The following is a 21,684-nucleotide window of genomic DNA, read 5'->3' as shown; positions in this document are numbered from 1 at the left end:
GTGGCTACACCCATTTACACCTGGGGAAGTTCTGACCCATAGATTATTGCAATTTTTCCATTTAAATTTTCCTCTCACCCTTCCTCTCTGCTCCTCTCTTCCACAGTCTCTCTTCAAATGATCCCCATCCTGTCCCATAGCCTGTTCTGTTTTTCCACACCACCTTTTAAAAACTTGAATTCTCCTCCTCCCCCGTCTCTGATCCCTTTACCACAGTTCCTCCTACACAGAACATGAACCCCAAAACCATCCCAGCTGGCATCAAACTTTCAAATCCAATGCATCTGAATGGAGACAACTTGAGTCCCCTCCAGGCAACCCACCCATACTGGTGGGAGCCGCATGGACATGCAGGCAGCAAGACAATGGTGGGGAATCATCAAGAGAACTGATTGGCTGGTTAGAGAGAGAAAAGTAGGGTTTTTATAGGACAAAGCAGAGACCTGCCTCCATACTGGTGTGACCTGATAAGCTAAAAGGGGTAGCAGCTAGTGGGTGGAGTTAATGACACATCCCTTCTACTTTGGCTGCTATTGTGCCACCCATATTACGCTATTGCAGAAGCCAAATCAAACCATCAAGCTGTGTTAAAACAAGAATGAAGGCCTCCCCCAGCCTGGATTACTGGAATGGGTGTGGTGCTGCCCTGAGGACAGGGGGGTGGGCACGGGGGTGGGGGGTCGGTTGGGGTTAAATCTCAATGACGGCAGCACGTCTCAGGCAGAGGGGGGCATCTGGGGGCACCGCGTTCCTTTGGATCTCATTCCCATCCAGCCGCAAGACCTGGAGCTTGGAAAAGTTCATGACGTCGACGAGTGTGCAGAAGCTGCTGATGGAGAATTCTGCAGGGGGAAAAGGAGACAGAGCACTAAGAGACAGCTGGAGCTCAGAACTCTCTAGCTAGTGTTCATACAGTCCTGATGGGAAAGAGCCATGCCTCGGCTCGATCAGTACTAACAGCACCATGGGTAATAATAGTCATAACAAGTGGACATGACTAGAATGCCTAGGCACCATGGGAATACACTTTTTTATACAGTGCATTTTATTGCAATGTCTTGCTCCATAGTGCAGACACAGGGCCTTTGGAATTCAGTTGAGAACCACTGTGCCCCCTTTGTTGTCCCCCCCCCCCAACAAAAAAATCCCTCCCATAACTAAAAACCACACTTGGGCTATCTCAGTGGGGTTTGGAACATATATTGGACAAGGGCCAAAACTTTCAGAACTGAGTAATGATTTTGAGACACCTTCAGGAGGCCTGATTTTCAGACAGCGCTGAGCGCCTTCTCTCTGCAAATCAGGCAGGACGCTTAAAGTTGGGCACCCAACAAACGGAGGCTACCAAAATCACTAGCTATGTCTGAAAGGGCAGAAAATGCCCTGGCCCTGATTCTCCTCTCATTCATTCCTGTGTAAATCAGGAGTCACCCCACTGAAGTCAATGGAGTTTCACTCGTGTAGCTGAGGGAGGGTTCAGACCCTGCCCTCCTGTTAACATGGGGAAGGGAAGTAGATTGCAGAGCAGGGCTGGGTCTGTTATCCTTACTTCTAGCAAGATCTGTCTGCTAACAGTGAAGGGGGCTGCTCTGATCCCAGTGGGTCACTGCAGAGCCACAGCAAACCTTGAAAGCCCCCTGTTGTATTGTGGGAGAGGGTGTGTTTTGGAGAGGGGCATGCTCCAGCTTTCCGTGCAGCCTTTGGGAAGGAAGAGAGCAACCAGGGGGCAGCAAAGCTCCAGGACTTGGTGGAGACTTAACAAATACCTAGCCGGGGAGAGAAGATTTGTTAGCACAGATGTTCCTCATTTAAAGCCAGGGAGGTGACCGCTCTGCTCACACGCAGACTTGGGAGAACAGTGAGACTCCATCTCTCCAGCACCACCCAGGGGCAGCGAGACAGGGAATAGGCATTGAGCTGTCTGCTGGCCCTCTGTCGCTCTTTCACAGGGGGAGTAGCCCTGACTAATGGTAAGAGCAGGGAGATGGGAAACGTGAGTTCTATTCCTGCCTCTGCTACTGTTTCACTATGTGTCTTTGGTCAAGTCACTTCATCTCTCACTGCCTCCATTTCCCTGTTGTGACACCCTGTTATTTCTGTTACAGCAGCACAGTGTTGCCACATGTACTGATAAAATGGACTTTCATATAAGTGCCAAGCACACCATTACAGAGAACTTTACAAGAAGTACAAGTATGCTGTGGAAATAGAACTGATGTATTTATAAGTACATGTACAAGTTCTTTCAACCCCTGTATTATAAGAATTAAGCTAATTCTTATAATAGCTTATCTGTTTTTTCTTTGGACACTGATCCATCACAGAGTTGTTGCTGCAGAAAAGTATCCATACAAGAGGGCCTTGTGCTCTGGGGTTTCCCCAGGGCCTGTGAACAAGTCTCCCCATTGCAGCTGGGCCGGGGAGCGGGTCTCCCGCTGCCAGTTGCATTGACCAATCAGAAACGAAGGTTGGGGGGGGGCAAGGCTGCCACCCTCCCTGGCTAGTGCAACAGCGGGGCCAACAGAAAAAAGCCCTGGTAGCCGGCACTCAAGGCTTGAAACCCCTAAGCTGGGACAATGGGTTCTGGGGGCCAGCCAGATTCTGGGACAGTTGGGTGGGATGTGATGGTTTCAAACAGCTATTTTGAAAAAGTATTTGCAGATAAAAAAAGTTATTTATTCTTTAAGTATCTTTAAAATGTATTTAAACTCAAGTACTAAGTACAGAAAATTTAAAGTACTTAAGTACTAGTATGTAGAGTACCCCAACATACTTACCTACATGGGAACACTGCAGTAGCATCTAAAGGCTCCCACCAAGATCCAAGCCCCATTGTGTTAAGTGCTGTACATACGCATAGTGAGAGACAGCCCTTGCCCTAAAGAGCTTCAGAAGACAAGACAGTCAGTGGGTGAGAAGGTCAAATGACTTGCCCAAAAGTCACACAGCTTGTTCGTGGCAAAGCCAGGGGTCAAACCAATCTCTCCCGAAACCTAGTTCAATGCCCCATCCACTGGACCACACTGCCTCAGCTTCAGTCATTAGGATTTGTAAAGTTCTTTGAGATCCTTGGATGATGACACTAAAGACAAAGTGATATTGTCCATCGGAGATGAGGTCACAGGGAGAACGTCTTCCATCCAGGAGATCATAACATCATTATCTTAACAGCTCAGCAGAGGCCAGGTCTGTGTTAAAACAAAACACTGCCTCTCGATTCTGTCGATCTGCAGCATTCCTCATTCACTACAGGGAAATAAAGGTCTTCAGAGAACCCCACTGAATATTTTCAAGTTCAGCTGCAAAAACAGCCGTAAAAATGCATGACTAAATAAACAGAAGGGGTTGAGCGCCAGCATGATTTAACGCCATCTATGTGCAGACTCAACAACTGCACACGTTGAAAGCAAACATTTGGGAGTCTGTTCTCGTTTTGCATGTCTGTCAGTTCCCCAGTGCAGGGCTACGCATGTCCCTTAAAACAGTTGATGGCATCACGAACACTTAATTTAAGTAAGTGATCCAGGCAGCCACGGCTTGTTGCTCAGGTTTCTCTGATATTACAGAGCATCCGGATCGCAGGGCTTGTCAGGGGAGCGAAGCAGGAATGGATTTTTCCAGGCATTCAGCTTAAAAAAATATATGTTCCATTTGTTTTCTTATTTCAGTGAATTTCGCCCTGTGAAAGATGCCAGATTGGTTCTGGAGATGAAAGGCTTCTGTTTAACCACAGAACCTCAGCAGCACAGGAAATGACAGGGCAAGCTTCCCACACATGATGCTTCCACTAACCTGGAGGGGCCTCTTTTGGGGTGCCTGCCTTAAGTGCTTATATGGCCACCATTACTCTAGGAACCCCCCATTTTCTTAAAAAATGGGTTTACCCTCACAACACTGCGGTGAGGTAGGGCAGTGCTCTTATCTGCATCAAACAGTTGGCAAAGCAAGGCAAAAGAGACCAAGGGCTTGTTGACATGAAAAATAATCCAGAAAAAGTTAGGATATGAATTTAAAGCAGACTAACTATTCCTGATTCACTCCATGTGTGGATGTTCTTATTTCGGAATAGGAATGCCTTATTCTGAATTAGCGTAATCCACTTTGGAGGTAAATTGAAATAAATAGGAGTTAGGCACCTAAATGGGGGGAGGAATAGCTCAGTGGTTTGAGCATTGGCCTGCTAAACCCAGGGTTGTGAGTTCAATCCTTGAGGGGGCCATTTAGGGATCTGGGGCAAAAACTGGGGCTCGGTCCTGCTTTGAGCAGGGGGGTTGGACTAGATGATCTCCTGAGGTCCCTTCCAACCCTGATATTCTATGATTCTATATCTTTGAGGATCTGCGTGCAAGCTCTCTGGGGCAGGACTGTCTCTTACCATGAGTCTATGCAGCCCCTAGTACAATAGGGTCCCGATCTCGGTTGGGTCTATAAGCAAGACAATAATAAATAATAAGATGAAACCTCTTCAGTGTACTGAACATCCTTCAGAAAATAACATTCATGACTTATGGTCAGCAATGGACCTAGGCTGGATTCAAAGTGGTGACTGTCAGGTTAAAGGTTCCGGAACCCCCCAAAATAGCACATTTAAAATCTCAGACAAGATTTTTCCAGTTGCCTTTTAGGGGGGAACCAAATTTTGAACAGGAACGTTGCTCTTGTGACTTGGATATTTTGGAGAGAAATCTAGATGCTGACATGAGACTTTCCGACGTGAAAGTATCTGCCTATTACATCCAAGCTGCTTTGGGTGATCCAAGGTTTTAGAATAAACAGGCCCAAAGCTGAATTCCCCGATGCTGCCAAATTGGAGAAATTTTAAAGAGCTGCTGATGGCAGAAGTTTAGTGGATCCCAGTAAGGAGGGAGAGAGAGAGAGGCAGACTGAAAGAAGAAAGATGCTTGGTTTTGTCTGGTCCTTTCTATGTGTCTTCTTGGGATCCCTCTGAATGAAGAGTCATCTATGGAACACGGTAACCTTTGTGTACTGGTTACTGGAGCCCATGATGTGGGTTGCTTCAGTAACATGCTGTCACGGACTGAAGGCTTCCTCCTTCCCGTATTTGTTCCATGTGTGTTGGGAATAGCTGGAGATATTATTAACTAAGTGGCCAGCATGCAAGCTACAGTTTAGGGTTGCATCCCCTCTCCAATCTGGACCTGCAGAGCTTCCATTAATGGCAGTTGGTTTCTGGGGACCAATAAGTGACTTTAGGAATGGAAAAGGAGAGGTGGCCAACAACTTTCCAACCAGGAGATGCTGCCCCTACAGATGGGACTTCTGCTGCGGCTAGTGACAAGTGATGTAATGGCCGTATCAAAGTCACAGACAGCACTTGCGAGGGAGTCCTCTGAATGAGACCTCACACAGCACCTGGTGTCTCTTGCAACATGGTACACCACTGTCCCAGTGAACCAGACTAATTCCTTGGCTCTGTCACTTCCCATTCAGCTGTGTCCATGCTACACTGCAGTGGTGTCTGGAAACTCCATAGCCCCTTAGAACAGTGGTTCTTAACCAGGGGCCCAGGGCCCCCTCGGGGCCACGAGCAGGTTTCAGGGGGTCCACCAACCAGGGCCGCCATTATTACTTGCTGGGGCCCGGGGCAGAAAGCCGAAGCCCCACCACCTGGGGCTGAAGCCAAAGTCTGACCAACTTAGCTTCACAGGGCCCTCTATGGCGTGGGGCCCCAGGAAATTGCCCCTAACTCTGGCCCTGGCTTTTATATGCAGAAAACCAGTTGTTGTGACACAGACGGGCCGTGGAATTTTTATAGCATGTTGAGGGGGGCCTCAGAAAGAAAAACGTTGAGAACCCCTGCCTTCGAATGTAATGTGCACCAGTAAAGAGGAAACAGACAGAAGCTCAGCATTGAGCAGGGCAAGCGGAGCCTACAGCAGCAGTCATCAAAGCCTGGCGATGCCGGTCCTGCTGGAGAACCGCTGGTCAAGAAAGACTATTTATCCTGTGCACAAATCTCTGATCTAGGGTGGCTCAGGGTCTGCCAACGTGAGCAGATACAAGAATCCCTGTGACAACACAGACCCTGTTACCCCCAGCCCCATCTGACCCCAGCACAAACCCCATCATCCCACCCTGATGGAGACCCTCCCTCAGACATTTGCTCAGGCTTTCGTGTCAGTATCACCCAGGCCCCTCCCAGCTAAATCCACACTGGAGTTTCTTGGACAGTGCAGATGGATTTAGTCCCTGTGCCGAGGAGGCTGCCGGAAAGGCCAGGCAGCAGCTCTCACTAATTGTAATGACGATGCATGCTTGCAGCAGCAGGGCAGAAGAGATGCACTGTGGTGCTTTAGCACCCCAGGGAGAGGAGCATCACTATTTTTGGCTTCCGAGCCAGTAATGTCAAGAAGCCAGTGCTCCAGGCCAGGAATGGATACAGTATTAAGTTAGGCAGAAGCCCAAATGCATAGACACAAGTGGACTGCATGGGCCAAATGCAAGCTGGAGTGAGCTGGTGCAACTCCCATGGGTCAAATCAGTCTTGGTGTAAATGACAGAGTATGTTACCAGGTGCATGTAACTTGCGCTGATCTGGCATTCAGAAAGCAGCCTTTGCCCATGCACGTAAATGGGTAGGTGCACCTACACCATTACCCATATTCCCAGAGTTAGCTTCAGGTCTGGTGTAAGCAGACACAGTCCCCATTAGGTTTAATAGGAGTTGTGCTCACTCTTCGGGTCTGAATCTGGGCCCTGCAGACTTGCACGCCCACTGAGTGCCAAAGCGTGGCGTAAGTTACACCACTTTGCCACTTACCCCTCCTTCCTGATCAAACCTATGTCCTCTGGACCCAATTCTGCTCCCACCCACACCACTGACTTCAGTGGAGTCACTCCCCATTTACACCCATGTAAGTGAGAATGGAATCAGGTGTGTCACTTGCACCACAGTTTACATCCCAGTGCAGGGAACCAAATGTAGGTCTCTAGGGTTATTCATCTGTGCACCAGCGTGAAGGGGGAGGGCAGAATATTGTCTTTCACCTGCCATACAAAGGATGACTTTCTTTCTCTTCTTTTCACACCTTTTCTGTTGTGCTTTTTTACTCTTTTCACAACAAAAGTTCATATAAAGAAACCACATGGGCGCACAGCTGGGTCCCAAATAACTGTGTTTACTCGATATACACAAACATGTCAGTCTTAGCCACCTACACGCTGCTGCTGTCACTGGCTTCTAATATAGAGGACACAGTGAGCGCCACGACAGGGTTCTCAAAACATTTAAAGGGATATGATCCTATTCGGATACACTATACTTTCTGATGTCCTCTTCTTTCGGTGGCATCCCCCATCCTCAGTGCAGCCACATCATTTGTACCTAAAATGACCTTTGTCACCTGATCTCTGATGATTTAATTCAGCTAGTATTTTTTTTGATCATTAATGATCTCAATCTCGTTATTTCTTCACCTTTAAATTCCCTGTGGAGTTCTACCTCATCTTGCAGAATTTAAAAAGATAATCTCACAGACACGAGAAAGACTTCCACTGAGCAAAAGGATAACACCTTGCACTTACCAGAGCACCGTGCATCCTAGCATCTCAGAGCACTTCACCATGTAGACGGGGCAAACAGGGGCACAGAGTAGGGAAGTGACTGTCCTAAGGCTACATAAGAAATCAGTGGTATAGACCGCAATGGAATTCAGGTTTTCTGAGTTCCGGTCCCTCTGCTCAGGCCATTAGACCAGGCCGCATCCAACAAACGGTGCCAGAACCTGGCTCCCCATCTCCCTACCCCTTGTCCTGACCATTGACAATGGGACCCCCTAGCATCAAGAGGTTGCGGTTGGGATGCTGCTCACCATTGATTTGGTTCCCTTGGAGATAGAGGTTCTCGAGGTTGGTGCTAACCCGGGGGATCTTCTGGAGCCTGTTATAAGACAGATCGAGCTCTAGGATGCTGCTGGTGTTGAAGGTGTTGGAGGAGAGCCCCTCGTTGGTCAGGCTGTTATGGGACAGCCTGATATAGAGCAGCTTGGGGGACACCTTGAAATACTCATCGGGGATGGTGTAGATGTAGTTGTGCTCTAGGTAGAGCTGCTCAAGAGAGCTTGGGAGGCCATCAGGGAGCTTCCTGAGGTGATTGTAGCTCAGGTCAACAAGGATCAAGGACTTTAACCCTTTGAAAGATGCCCCTATATCATGGATCTGGTTGTGGTTGAGATACAGGGCAGTGAGGTTCTCCAACCCCTCTAGAGCATTGGATGGGATCCTGGTGATCTGATTGTAAGCCAGGTGGAGTTCTCTCAGGGACCTGGGCAGGGGGCTGGGCATCTTGGTCAGGTTGTTGTTATCCAGATACAGCCTCTCCAGGTTCTTGAGCTTGGCAAAGACCTTCTTGCCCATCTTCTCACTGGTTATCTGATTGCCGTGCAGCGCAATCCATTCCAGCGTCGTGGCATTGTCGAAAGCCCCCTCTTGGACGGTGGTGATCTGGTTGTTCTGGAAGTAGACGTACTTCATTCTGGAAGGCACAAAGGGAAGGTACCTCAGGTTGCGGCTGTCGCAGTACAATGCTGTGGAGAAGTTGGGGGGGCAGTCGCACTCCTGGGGGCATTCCCGGGAAACGGGCTCAGGGTTGGGCTCCGCAAAGGAGGACCCAGGCGGGACATAAGAGTAAGGAGGGACCTCATCCTCGTAGTACGGCATGTAGTTATAGGACAACGCCTGGCTGCGACGGTACTGATGCAGCCAGTACATATCTTCTTCGTCTTCATACTGGCCCAGGGAGACCCCACACAGCCCAGCTACTATCAGGACAGAAGCCCAGTGCATTGTGCAGAACCTCATGGAACCTGTATAGAAGTGGGAAAAATATGAGCAACTTTAGGTCAGGCACAAGTGACTAGAAATAGGAAGCAGGCGGGTGTTTATCATGGGGCCTGGAGCATTGGAGAGGGAACAAGGTGACCTGGGTTCTATTCCTGACTCTGTCACTGGTTTTCTGAGTGACCTTGGACAAGTCACTTCCCTTCTTGGCGTTTCAGTACAAACGGGGATAATGACACTGACCTCCTTTGTAAAGTGCTTTGAGGTCTGCTAATGACAAGTGCTGTATAAGAGCCAGGTGTTATTATCATACCACTGCGGGTGGGGGCCCTTGAGTGGCAGTAATAGAGAGAGCTGGATCCAATTCACCACCGTTTCATTTGCTTTTTGTGAAGATTCATGCCAGTGACATTTTGATCATGATAACTTATTTATTATTATTATTATTTTATTATTACAATAGTGTCTATAGATGCTACAAATGAGATTGGAGCCCCATTGTGCTCGGAGCTGTACGTTGTAAGAGTTCCTGATCCTAGTATATATAGACAAGAAGTACACAGGATGGAGGAGAGACAGAGACAGCAGGTCAGTGATGAGCTGAGAAGAGAACCCAAGTCTCCTGACATTGCAAATATATTTAATGCACATGGACCTGTATAAAGATTTGCATTATGAGTGGTTGCTTGGAAGCTCTTTAGGCGTCACCCACTCAGGAAGCAGAAACAATACCTTGTGACTTAAGTGACCAATTAGACCCCATGAATAGCAATTGTCTGAAGTGACAAATAGTCACGATGAAACCCAGAGGCTGAAGTAACCATTCATCATCGACTTTTGCATCGCAAACACGTTTACTAAGATCAAAGTCTATTCATGGATAATTTACATGCAGAAGAAAAGAGGCTAAATTAGTGGCATGAAATTGTTGCTGTTAATATTTCATCAGGCTGCAGTCACAGACCCAGGCACCTGGACGCAATGAGACAAAGCCTGTTTGGCTGGGGAGGAGCGGTGGCCTACTGGAGAGGGCTCTGGATCGAGACTCAGGAAACCTGGCATTCCTGGCTTTGTCACAGGCATCTTTCGTGACTTGGGGAAGTGACTTAATCTATCCCGTGCCTCAGTTCCACAACTGTACAATGGGGTTAATGGAATCATGGATTCCTAGAAGATTAGGGTTGGAAGAGGCCTCAGGAGGTCATCTAGTCCCACCCCCTGCTCAAAGCAGGACCAACCCCTACTAAATCGTCCCAGCCAGAGCTTTGTCAAGCCGGGACTTAAAAACCTCTAAGGATGGAGATTCCACCACCTCCCTAGGTAACGCATTCCAGTGCTTCACCACCCTCCTCGTGAAACAGTGTTTCATAATATCCAACCTAGAGCTCCCCCACTGCAACTTGAGACCATTGCTCCTTGTTCTGTCATCTGCTACCACTACTGAGAACAGCCGCGCTCCATCCTCTTTGGAACCCCCCCTCAGGTAGTTGAAGGCTGCTATCAAATCCCCCCTCACTCTTCTCTTCTGCAAACTAAACAAGCCCTACCTACATAATACTGCCCTACCTTGCCATTAACGACAGTAGGTTTTGGCACACCATGGCCATGAGGGCCATATAACCACCCACACAGTGGCTTACACTCCTTCCTTAATTCTGCATGCATAGAACAGCATGCAAGGAAGAGTTTGGAAAGCATCTGGGAAATACCCCAGGCTGCACTGAGCGAGGGAGGTTAAAGGGATGAGAGCAGGTTCAGTCCTTCACCTCCTCCTCTTACACGCCAGGACCTCAGGGCAGTGGTAACACAATGGGAGCAGGCTGAGTCCCTCAAATCAGCAAGCAGACTCCCAGTGGGGACAGGACTGGGCTCACCCACCCAGAGGGGGAGGGGAGAATGACCCTGGAGACGGAGGCATCTTCCAGTACGTACCACAAAGCACTTCATCAACATTCAACGGCCTGGCCTTATTGTCTCAGAGTGACCAGCATGATGGAGAGTGGGCTGCTTCCAGCTACTCTGAGCATTGGGAGTCCAACTTAATGTTAAGGTCTGTTCTGCGGAAGGAGAAGGCTGCCCTTGTGCTTACAGCACTGGCCTGGGCTGTAGGAGACCGGGCTTCAACTCCCATCTCTGCCACCATCTTCCTGCGTCACCTTATCTCGCTCTGGGCCTCAGTTCCCTATCTGGAAATGGGGATAGCAATAACACTTCCCATTCTTTCTCTGTCTGGAGTATTTAGACTGTAAGCTTTGTGGGACAAGGACCGTCACTGCCCGTATGTACAGCACCTAGCGCAATGGGGCTGCGCTCTTGGCTGGTGCTACTATAATCCAAATAAGGGTGGAAGATCAGAGGTCCCCTTGCAGGCATGTCCAGGCCCTTGCAAAGCTGTGAAATTGGTGCCTGCTGGACATTCTGGTCTGGATTTGCTGCCCCTGCAGTGCAGACAGCCTGTCCAAACTGCGGCTTTGGCAGGGGCATCCCCAGACTAATTATCACAGGAGGCCTCTGGGTTACTTGTAGCGGGCCTCACAGCACCCATAGCCCTGACTCAGACATACATACAGAACAGAGCTGCAGGAAGGGGGGGATATTTATTGCTCCAGCCCTAATGAGGAATCCCGGCACTCCAGACAAAGAGGGTACAGTCCTGCTCTGAGCCAGACTGCGCATCGCCACCTAGGCACACTGCTGGCTGGCAGGCTGCTCGTGTGGGAAGAAAAGAGGGATTGAAACACTCCGTGGCTGGGCTCTTGGGTTTCTTCCATTTTCCATACCTACAGGAGTTCCTGCAGCCGATGGGGCCAGTGAAATGTGGTGCATTACTGAGTCTGTGTGCGGTGCAGGAGCTTGGCATGCAGGCTGCTTCAGAGAGCAGCTCTCCTCCTCCTCCCATTCCAGGGGTACCTTGACTGGTAAAATACTACTCCTGCTTCCCGAGAAATGGGCTTCCTCCACCCCCACTAAAAGCCATCTTTCCCACTGTACAGCACCATTCCTCGGGGGTCTGTCCCCCCTATTTGGCACAATTCCTCGGGGTTCTGTCCCCCCTTATTTGGCACAATTCCTAGGGGGTCTGCCCCAATTCCTAGGTCTCTCCCACTATGTGGAACTTTTCCTAAGGGGGAATCTCCACTATACACTATTGTTCCTAGGGGTACCTTCCTGCAAGTACACACCATTCTGAGATGGTCTTTCCCCCAATCTACCCGCTCCTAAGGAGCCTCTCTTGCATATACAGCACAGTTTCCCTCTGTCCAATGCCAAGTCCACAGGGTTTGTCTCTCAACCTACAGCCCCCTTCCTATAGGGAGCTTTCCACTGTCCAACCCCATTTCTACAGTGGGGTCTGTATCCCTTTCATGTGTAGGATAAAACAAGTTTAACATCTTCATCTGTCAGCATGAATAAGCTGGTCCCATTCCACTGACTGCTAGTCTAACTGGGATTGTGCTGCATAGGGCACCTTGCTGGAACAACCAGAGTCGGACAGCATGAGCTTCATCCATCCCCATCATTGCCACCTTCTCACCCTGTTAACCCGGTAATATCCTTCATCTAGAACCCAATGCAGAGACAGGTAGATGTTGTGCTGGGTGGAGTAGGTGGTGGTTGGGGGTCTGGAGTCTGGAGTCTGGCATGAATCTGTCTGTCTAGCTTGTCTCACCCCTCCCTAACAAGTCACCAATGAAAAATGGCATTGTTAATAAGGGCGAAAGCTCCCCCAGTAGTAACCAAAGCAGCCCTTGAGGCTCAGACCTGTGCCATCCATGTCATTGGCGTGTGATTCACAGGGCTCCCTGTGTCAACATCATGCCACCGGCATGACGAGGGGGTTGCATTCCCTCTGCGGTGCAGGTATGTAAACAAATAATAAAAAAAAAAAGGCAGCATAACCCATGATAAATACAGAAATCAACTTACCGGACCCAGAGTCCCTTTTCCAAAGCCTCAGTGTTCGTCTGCCTGATCTCCTGTGTATTAAAGAGCATGTGTGTGTCTCAATTTGCCAGGGTTGGTGCCCGCCCCGCAGTCCTGATCAAATAGTGTGCTTGCAGGTCATGGGCACTGCAAGGTTTTTCTTCTGGAGTGACCTCCCAGCAGCAGACAGTTTGCAGACTCGAGTGAAGATACCCTACCACTGCCTGACTTTATAAATAACCTGCTTTTTCTCTCTCCTCTCTCTCACTCTCGTGTCTTTCCTTGGAGAGGCGTTGGCAGTTTCCAGCCTCTCTCTGTTTAACAAGTTAGTAGAACCGTGGGTGTTGTTTTGTAAAAGACTTTTCCTAGGTCTCCTGCATTTCTCATCAAACAGAGACGATGAGGCTGCTTTAAAAAAAAACGGGCTTTGGGTGAGGGGAGACGCTGAGGATGAACGGCTTCGAAACAAAGCATCTTTCACGTTTTCACTGCGGGTGGGGAGAGCTGGCAGAATGGCCCACAGGCTGCATCCCTTGGCTCTGGGTCACCAGCGAACCTTGATATTTTATTTTTCTACTATTAAATAGGAATGTATCATAGAAATATTTATTCTAATGAAGCAGCATCCAAGGTACATAAACTACATACCAAAAATCTAATGTAACCCTAAGAATTTGTTTTCACCTGCTGCTGAAAGGTGCCAGGTTGACAGTCCTGTCAGCTGGAGTCCTCTGTCAAGCCACATGAGAAGCAACATAGTTTCTTGCTTAGATACTGTGGGGAAGGATGCCCTAGAAGTATCTAAGACACACAGCACATAGACCAGGACTTGGGAGTCCTGGGTTTCTATCCATCCTTTTATGATCCCATTACTGTAATATCTGGGCATCTTACCATCTTTAATCTTTATCACATGCCTGTGCAGAAGGGCAGCGCTACCGTCCCCATTTTACAGATGGGGGACCTGAGGCCCAGAGACATTTAGGACTTGTCTCCACTTGAACATTAATCTGGAACAAGGTAAACTGCTAATTTAAAGTGGATTCACTGCTCTTGATTAACTCCACATGTGGATGCTCTTATTCCAGATCAGCTTATTCCACTTGCAAAGTGGAATAACTCCCCTGTAGACAAGCCCGAAGGCACTTGCCAAGATTCACACAGCCAAAGGAATTGGACCGGAGCCTTCCAGAGTCACATGCTATCTACAGCCCCAGCCTTCCTGCCTTGGGGGCTCTGCTCCCAGTTCTGCCACAGCTAGTCGCTCAACTTATGCAAGTCGCTTCGCTTCTCAGTGCCAGCTTCCCCATCTGTGTTATGAAGCTAACGCTACTGACCCAGCTTTGTAAAGCGCTTTGAGATCAAACAGGCCTATACAAGGGCTTAAATATTATTATTTATCCACCACACGGGCCAGGGCAGTCCAAGCTGCTTCCAGATTCCACATTATTCCCTGCCAACTTGCCTCTGGAGAAGCAAGAGGCCTTTGTAATTCCGGGGCTATCCGCTTTCACCAGCTCTCGACGCACATGGTATTTTTAAAACTTCAAGACATAATTATTAGTTATTCAAACATTTCCTCCCGCTCCCCTCACAAAAGAAAAACCAATAGATCCTCATCCAGCCGCTAATAACCCGTAAGTAAAGCAGCAGTCAGGGCACCGGGGCTAGGGTTTCTGAAGGAGCCTGGAGTAAATTAGTTAAATTCAACAGGAGATGGATGCCAAACTCCCTTAGGAGGTTGTCTTTATGTAGATTCCTTTGAAAATCCCAGCCTAAACTATCACTGCTTTTTGGGATGCTTGCAGTGACCCTAATAACTCGTAACGAATTGCTAGTAGGAGCGCTCTTTGTAGCTGGAAAGAACAGGAGGCGGATTCATGGAAGTTATTAGGAAAGGGGCTGGTTGTATGGAATCATTGTCCTACAGAGCAGCTGCTATTTATTTGGGCAAGGTATGGCCGGAGAGATCAAAGGGTCACACTTTCTGTAGCAATATGAATGCTGTTCGGAGCAGCATCCTGCCTGCTACAGCTCTCTCCACACCGCAGTAAAACACCTGCAGCTGGCCCGAGTTAGCTGATTTGGGCTCGCAGAGCCCGGGCTGCGGGGCTATCCAATTTCAGGGTAGGCGTCCGGGCTCAGGCTGGAGCCCAGGCTCTGGGAGGGCAGAAGATCCCAGAGTTGGACTCCAGCCTGAGCCTAAAGGTCTACACAGCAATTAATCTGTGTAATGCCTAGGCAATAGTTTTTAACACAACTTACAAGCCCCGTGGTTTTTGGCACGGGCTTGTAAGATGATTTCTTATTACATTGAATGTCATGAGGTTGTTGAGAAATTTCATGAAAGCCTTGCCCGAAACAGGATAAAATCCCCAAGTGAAGCTTGCTATGAGCCTTGTACCATGCATCACTGGTCCCTGCACGCAATCATGAGAAAAGCCTTCTATAAAATTGACCTAATTTCATAGTGTAGCCATAGCCTTACATTAAAGTAGATGGGTTGTCCGCAAGGCTACCTTGGCTTCACAGCAGGGGCATAATACATCCCTGACCCTGTGTCCTTGACCAGTTGAAGCATTTCATAGAAGCCACCTCTCTGGCTGTTCATAATGTTCAGCTTGCCTGTCCACCTTTTCCTTCCACCCATCACTGAGGCAAGTTTACATCACAAAATTAAGTCGACCTAAGTTATGTCGACATACAGGTGCCAGAGTAATTAAATCGCTTTTGCATGTCCACACTATGCTCCATGGGTTGGTGGTGCACGTCCTCACTACTAACACTTGCACTGATGCGGAAAGCAGTGCACCGTGGGTAGCTATGCCACTGTGCAACTTGCCACCATCTAGCGCAGGCTGTTTGGGGAAGGGTTTGCAATGCCTCATGGGAGCAAATGCGTTCTACAGGAGGACCGGGAACATGGTTTCTATGTCTCATGATGCAGTTTTCTCCATCCCATAATTTTATCTGCAGCCAATAATGTTTCATGCCTCTTTTCAAAAGCCCTGCCAACCCACGCATCCGCCATCTCTGTAAGCATGGATCTTGCACCTCTGTGCACTACTGTGATGAGCGTTGCGAGCACAGAGCACCTGACCCTGCAGTATTTGCAGAGCCGCCAGATGAGCCGCGGGGAACATGGAAGTTCCTTGGAGGCTAGCGTGCTGTGGGACACAGTAAGAACCAATTCAAGGTTGTCGTTGGCATTCACTGAGCAGTTGCAGACATGACATGAGGAATCCAACACCATTAAGGTCCATCGTGGTCCGCCAAGCAACAGTTCCGTTTATTATTGCAGAATGAGGTGCAGAGTTTCTAGTGGTCTTGTCATCATGGACCTTCTCAGACCACCCTCCATTAATACCGATGAACCTTCTATGGTGATCAGCCAGACCTTGCTGCACCGTGCAGAGACACCCCTTACTGTTGATGAATTCTGAGTCCTGGGGGTGGGACAAAAAGAAGCATGTGGTTCCCATCACTAGCCCATATACAATTTGAGAACCCCAACCATGCAACTCCAGCAATAAACCCCTGAGCATCTCCAAGCTTTATGACCTAGGGCAACAGCACATTCCAGATAGCACCACTGCACCTCCATGACAATAGCCCCAACGGCTGATCTACCAACACCGCACTGGGCAGTTGCTGACTGGTAGCAATGAGGGTGTGGCGAGCTTCCAGATACCACTCACCACGTACCTGGGTCCAGCGCTACAGCTGTGGGGTGAATCACCTCTGCTGGTCTCCCAGGTCTGCATCTCTGTCCTGCCCCGCCCATCACAGCTCGTTGGCCGTGCCTCAAAACAGCAGCCCACCATGGGAAGCCGCTCCAGGAAAAATTCATGCAGAAGCGACAGCTTGATTTCAGCCGCCTCCTCTCCAGGTGCCTGTATTGCGCTGCCCCAGAAACCGTTGCCCACAGTTTGGGACACATGGGAAGCAACCTGTCTGTAGTGATGACTGTCAGGGGCACAGCACTCAGTAGTGTTTCCGCTACACTGTGTGAAAGTGCTTGGAAAAGGGAGCTGGCTCATAAACGCCAGAAGAATGATGGGATGTAGTGAGAGGAACTAATTGGTTGGGAATTAATTCGTTTGACCCCGAGTTCCAGAATCCCAGTGCTTTGGGGTAACTATCCCACAAGGCACCGTGGAAAAAAATACCAGAATGCATAGAGCCTAGTGGAGGAATATTGCACTGGAGGATGTCTGCTGCCCTGAAGGCTGAGTGCTTATTTGGAGCAGTGCAGGGGTGTGTGGGCATGATGATCCCAAAGAGAAGTACATTAACCTGGGATCATGCAGTGTGGATATGCCGCTCGCATTCAGTTGTTCAGGAACACTTAACGCAGATAGACATAACCCCAAACAACTTTCAAGCATGGACATATGCTGAGGTACCTACAAGACCCCCTCATTCTGATAGGATCTGAGCACCATGCAATCTTTAATATATTTATCCTCACAACACAGTTATGAGTTGGGCAAGTGCTATTATGCCCACTTTACAGATGGGAAACTGAGGCACCAAGAGACTAAGGCATTAGCTTCATTAGGAAAAAAGATGTGTTCTTAACTTGAATTAGCTAACATAAGGTGAAATCCTAATGAAAACAAGGCAGTTGTAGTTTTCACACAAGTTTGCAGGACAAGGTAAACCTTAGACTAAGAACACACATTGATTCCTCATGAATAAACACCTTAAATGTGTATTCACCTTCAAGTCCATGAAAGCTTGTTACAAGGAGGAGGAAGAAAAATTGTTCTCCTTAACCTCTGAGGATAGGACAAGTAATGGACTTAAATTGCAGCAAGGGTGGTTTAGGTTGGACATTAGGAAAAACTTTCTAACTGTCAGGATGGTTAAGCACTGGAATAAATTGCCTAGGGAGGTTGTGGAATCTCCATCATTGGGGATTTTTAAGAGCAGGTTAGACAAACACCTGTCAGGGATGGCCTAGATAATACTTAGCCCTGCCTTGAGAGTAGGGCACTGGATTGGATGACCTCTCGCGGTCCCTTCCAGTCCTACGATTAGTGTCAAAGCACAGACTTGACCCTTGGCTTGCCAAGTCTGAGGCAAGGGTCCCCTACCCACTAAACCAACCAGGAAGTTCTATTTTGTGTGCTGTTAGGTGGATCTACAGTTAAGAGGAAAAGACCCTATTTGCTTCACACAAGCTGTCCTTGGTCTAATGTGAAGAGCAACACAATTATGAAGGGGTCTCTCCTGCTGTCAAAGAGAGGAGGTGCATACAATAATGTAAATTACCCACTTGTTAGACAGGTGAACCAAAGTCAAATCTTTGGGAATTCAAGACACCACTAACACCAAGAACTTAGTAGGCTGTTAAAAGGGCTAGACATTTCTTTGGATAGTGACAACACCCACTCTTATATTAGACAGGGTATATACCCTATAAATATTATATACTCGCCAGGGTAAGTGACAGCTGGGAGGGTACCATCTGCAACACCTAAGCCTAAAGCCTTGAACACCTTCCCGTAGAGAGATTCAAGAATATAGGATCCAGGCTCTGCTTGTTAGCCTTGTAGATTTTCCAGAAGGCACTGAGAGAGCCCGATGATGAGCATGGTACAAGTGCCGACACAGAAAGACCAGCTAGATCCAGGAAGTGGTGACTACAGAACATCAGGGAGAGAGGCAGAGAAATAGCCCTTAACTGACTTCAGACTCTGCCGCGTGTCTCTGCAGGGCCTGTGGATCTCAGGCCTGATGTTTCCTGACTGGCACGTCTGAGAGTTTGTAACCACGCAGTCTTCCTTGCCAGCGCTACCTCTCTCCATCCTCTTTGAAAGGCAGAAAGGATGCTTGTATTGACACTGACAGAGGGTGCCAGTTCTCCAAACAAATCTGAGTCTCTCTCTCTCCCTTGCTCATTCTCATTGCATCCTGGAAAAGGCAGCTAACAGCCGAGCAGTGGGCAGCAGGTCTACAAGCCACTGCAGGGCTCCTGGAGGGCTTTGCTATTCAGCAAGGGGGTTGAGTCCAGATACCTGGGTTGGGCTGTGCTCTCAAAGAAGAGGCCAGGAAAGGCAGATTCAAAGGGAATGTGGAACATCAATCAGACCCACAGTATAGATACCACCTGCTGCTGCACTAATGTCAAATATTATAACCTAAGCAGCACTGGCCCTGGTCATGACTTGGATGGTTGAGCTGCAGTGAAAAGCCAGGATAGTGTAGGAAATAGAGCTAGTGATCCAGCAGGCCTCACCCTTCCTTCTGAGTTAGTACGGAACAAGTGCCCCACCCCCTGCATGCCCTGTGCTGCTGCAGTAAGCTGAGACCTAATGCCAAGGGGATGGGCCACTAGTGGCCATCAGAGGTTCCATATTACATTCCCAGGGGAACTGCCAGGGTGTGAAGCACAGGCTTTGTGCCCAGTACTAGCATAAGCCAGGAAACCATTTAATTCGTTTAGCTTGTTATAAGAGAGTCTGTGCCATGAATGGGAGTTTGGGGTTGGGAATGGCCTCTTACCCTGGAAATGTAAACGGCGGACACAGAATTCAGTCTGATCACTCGTAAGAGTGTCCTCTGGGAAACCAAGCACCTCTCGAACCCTGCTCCCTTGTATGGATTGCTTAAATCAAAGCCTAACCATGGAGGAGCAGGCTGGCTGGGGTCCCTGGGGCGGGAGGGGGGTGGGGGGGCTCTTCATTGAGAAAAAAAATCTAACTACAAGTTGTGCACCTTTGACATTTTGCTTGGTGTCAGTTATTGTTCATCTGTCTAGTCCATTTAGACAGCAAACTCTTCCCAGCCCGGACCACTTCTAACTCTGTTTATACAGCACCTAGCGCAAGGGGGAGCCAGTCGTGAATGGGGGCTCTAGGCATTATTACTATGGGAACAATACTAATAGCACGGCAAGGCGTGCGGTAGGATAGGGTTGATAGGCAGCAGAGCTGGAGCCAAAGAGTGAAGTAGCCAGGAGTGCTGCGGGTCTGGATTCAGGTGTTTTGGCAGAGCTCCAGTAGCGACCAAGACGGGATTAGACGGCATTGAGGTGCACTAGCAGAGTGGATGGAGGTGGGGAAGGAAGGCCAGGGGTGAAGGGGGCAGAGGGTTATCAGGGGATGTGGCAGATCGGAATGGAGGTGTCTCCATCAAACAGTGCATGGGAAGCTTGTATGGCACCTACATGACATCTACTAATTGGCCATAACCAGTGGTTCTAATTAGGTTTGGAAGGATTAGATTTGTGTCGGTAAACGTCGATTCCACTGTACACACCCACGCACACACCCTCACAAAGAAATATATCCACGGATAATCATAGAAATAGACAGACGGACAAAGTAAGAAAAATGTTGCTTTCGAACATATTACAGCCAAACTTCAGTGATTTAGAATTTTGCATTAGGCTTGTTACGGATGGACTAGCCAGTGAACAGTACAAACAGGGTTGACTTGCTGATTTAAGGCTATTTGCATTGTATATTTTGACACGTGATGTTGATGATTTGGTGTCAACAGTTTGTAAAGCTTTAACTTTTTCAATCTCTCTGTTTACTCTCATTGAATAATTATCTGACAGCCGCCCCCACCCCCGCCCCATCATTTCATGCAACGGAGATCACTGAAATCAATCAAAATTGAAAAAATGCTAAACAATAAAGATTGATATTATTGGTTAAATTATATTAAAAAATTGAGTTTTGCCATGCCTCATTATAATACTGCTTTCCGAAAATCCAGAGGTCATGATGGGGATGGGAGGGTTAATTCTCCTTGGACCTGCCTCTTCACCCATGATCTCACTTTTCCAAGTCATAGTTTTTTCAACCCAAACAACATTCTTGAATCGAGATTTGAGAGTCTGAAGAGAGAGATGGTCACTCGGAGACAATGCGGCTACGGGGAGCAGCCCCAGCGCCACTCCCGGAAACTCTGACTCCGAGGAGAGTTATTTGGTTGGTGCTTTATAAACGACGCTTGTGTTTCAGTGGAAAGTCTTTGCCATCTGGGATCCCCAGACTCTCTGGGATCACTCTATTTCCATGGGAGATTCTTTAATGTTTACCCTCAAATGAAATAAATAAGTGACTGTGAGTTCTCGGCCTGGAGTTTTCTAGAATCAGCGTGGTGCAACGGGAGAACCCCCTGCTAGCAGGGTGCACTGGTGCCACTCTGCTTCCAGCTGCTGACTCGGCTTGGCTGCCGGCACTGGGGAATGACAGTTTGCTAGAGCAGCCTTTGACTTGTCCCACGGTAATTACAGCCCAGATCCTGAGGGTAATTAGCACCCCCTTCTAACCCAGGAACCGGGGGGTTGATGATAGGCTGGAGGCATCTTCTCCTCTCTCCCACAAAAGCCTGGACTCAGTAATGAGAGTCCCAAGGCCTCATCAAGGAAGGAAGGTCTCTCCAAACCCACCTGGCTTGACCCATTTCAGAGCCATTGGCTTGAGGGATTTCAAAGCAGAACCTCCATTGTTTGCCCTAGAAATCCATTTCCTCACCAGCACCACTGGGCACAGGAGAGGCGAGGTTGGGTCCCAGGCCAGGGAGATACTCTGCAAGCAGAAGACAGGATGGATGTGAAGAGGATATAATCTGAGTCATGGGATTTTTAAAGTCTGACATCTCACAAACCACCCAAGCATGGGAAAGCTGGGACAATGGGGTGTGCCATGAGATTCTAGCCTCGTGGGGGTCATAAGATGCCATCATCCAGTCAATGGTCCCTGGGACCGAATAAAAATACAAGCCATTTGCCAAGCCAGGTGAGAGGGTTTCCAAGATCCTCAGCATCCCCACTCTTCTGGGACACTGTATTCAGATGATCCTCCTCTGTCTGAAAAGAACTGGATGTAACCCTGGAGAACTGCCACACACTCTATCAGACCAGCTTATCCATCTATCTGTCTGTCTGTCTGTCTACCTAATCTTCATCCTTCCTGTCTTCCTTCCATTTTTCCTTAGCAC

General features: G+C 48.5%; 1 protein-coding gene across 1 annotated transcript; it reads right to left on the bottom strand.

Annotated features, from left to right (window-relative positions):
* Positions 1-690: 690 nt before the first annotated feature.
* On the bottom strand, positions 691-8,820 carry FMOD (fibromodulin). The gene is made up of 2 exons (XM_077839478.1): positions 7,833-8,820; positions 691-842 (listed from the first exon to the last, which is right to left on the bottom strand). The coding sequence occupies exons 1-2, from the start codon at positions 8,818-8,820 to the stop codon at positions 691-693; spliced, it is 1,140 nt and encodes a 379-aa protein (XP_077695604.1).
* Between the last annotated feature and the right edge of the window lie 12,864 nt (positions 8,821-21,684).

Source organism: Eretmochelys imbricata, chromosome 21 (assembly GCF_965152235.1).
Source record: "Eretmochelys imbricata isolate rEreImb1 chromosome 21, rEreImb1.hap1, whole genome shotgun sequence".
NCBI classification, from domain to species: Eukaryota; Metazoa; Chordata; order Testudines; family Cheloniidae; genus Eretmochelys; species Eretmochelys imbricata.
The sequence above is the reverse complement of the archived record's forward strand: the minus strand, read 5'-3'. Positions and strand labels throughout refer to the sequence as shown.

What these genes read in the sequence shown, in the direction of transcription:
- FMOD (XM_077839478.1), bottom strand. Translation starts at nt 8,820, where the DNA reads ATGAGGTTCTGCACAATGCACTGGGCTTCTGTCCTGATAGTAGCTGGG. An exon ending in CCAAGGGAACCAAATCAATG is followed by an intron (nt 843 to 7,832) that starts GTGAGCAGCATC and finishes TTCCCCCTGCAG; the next exon opens with AATTCTCCATCAGCAGCTTC.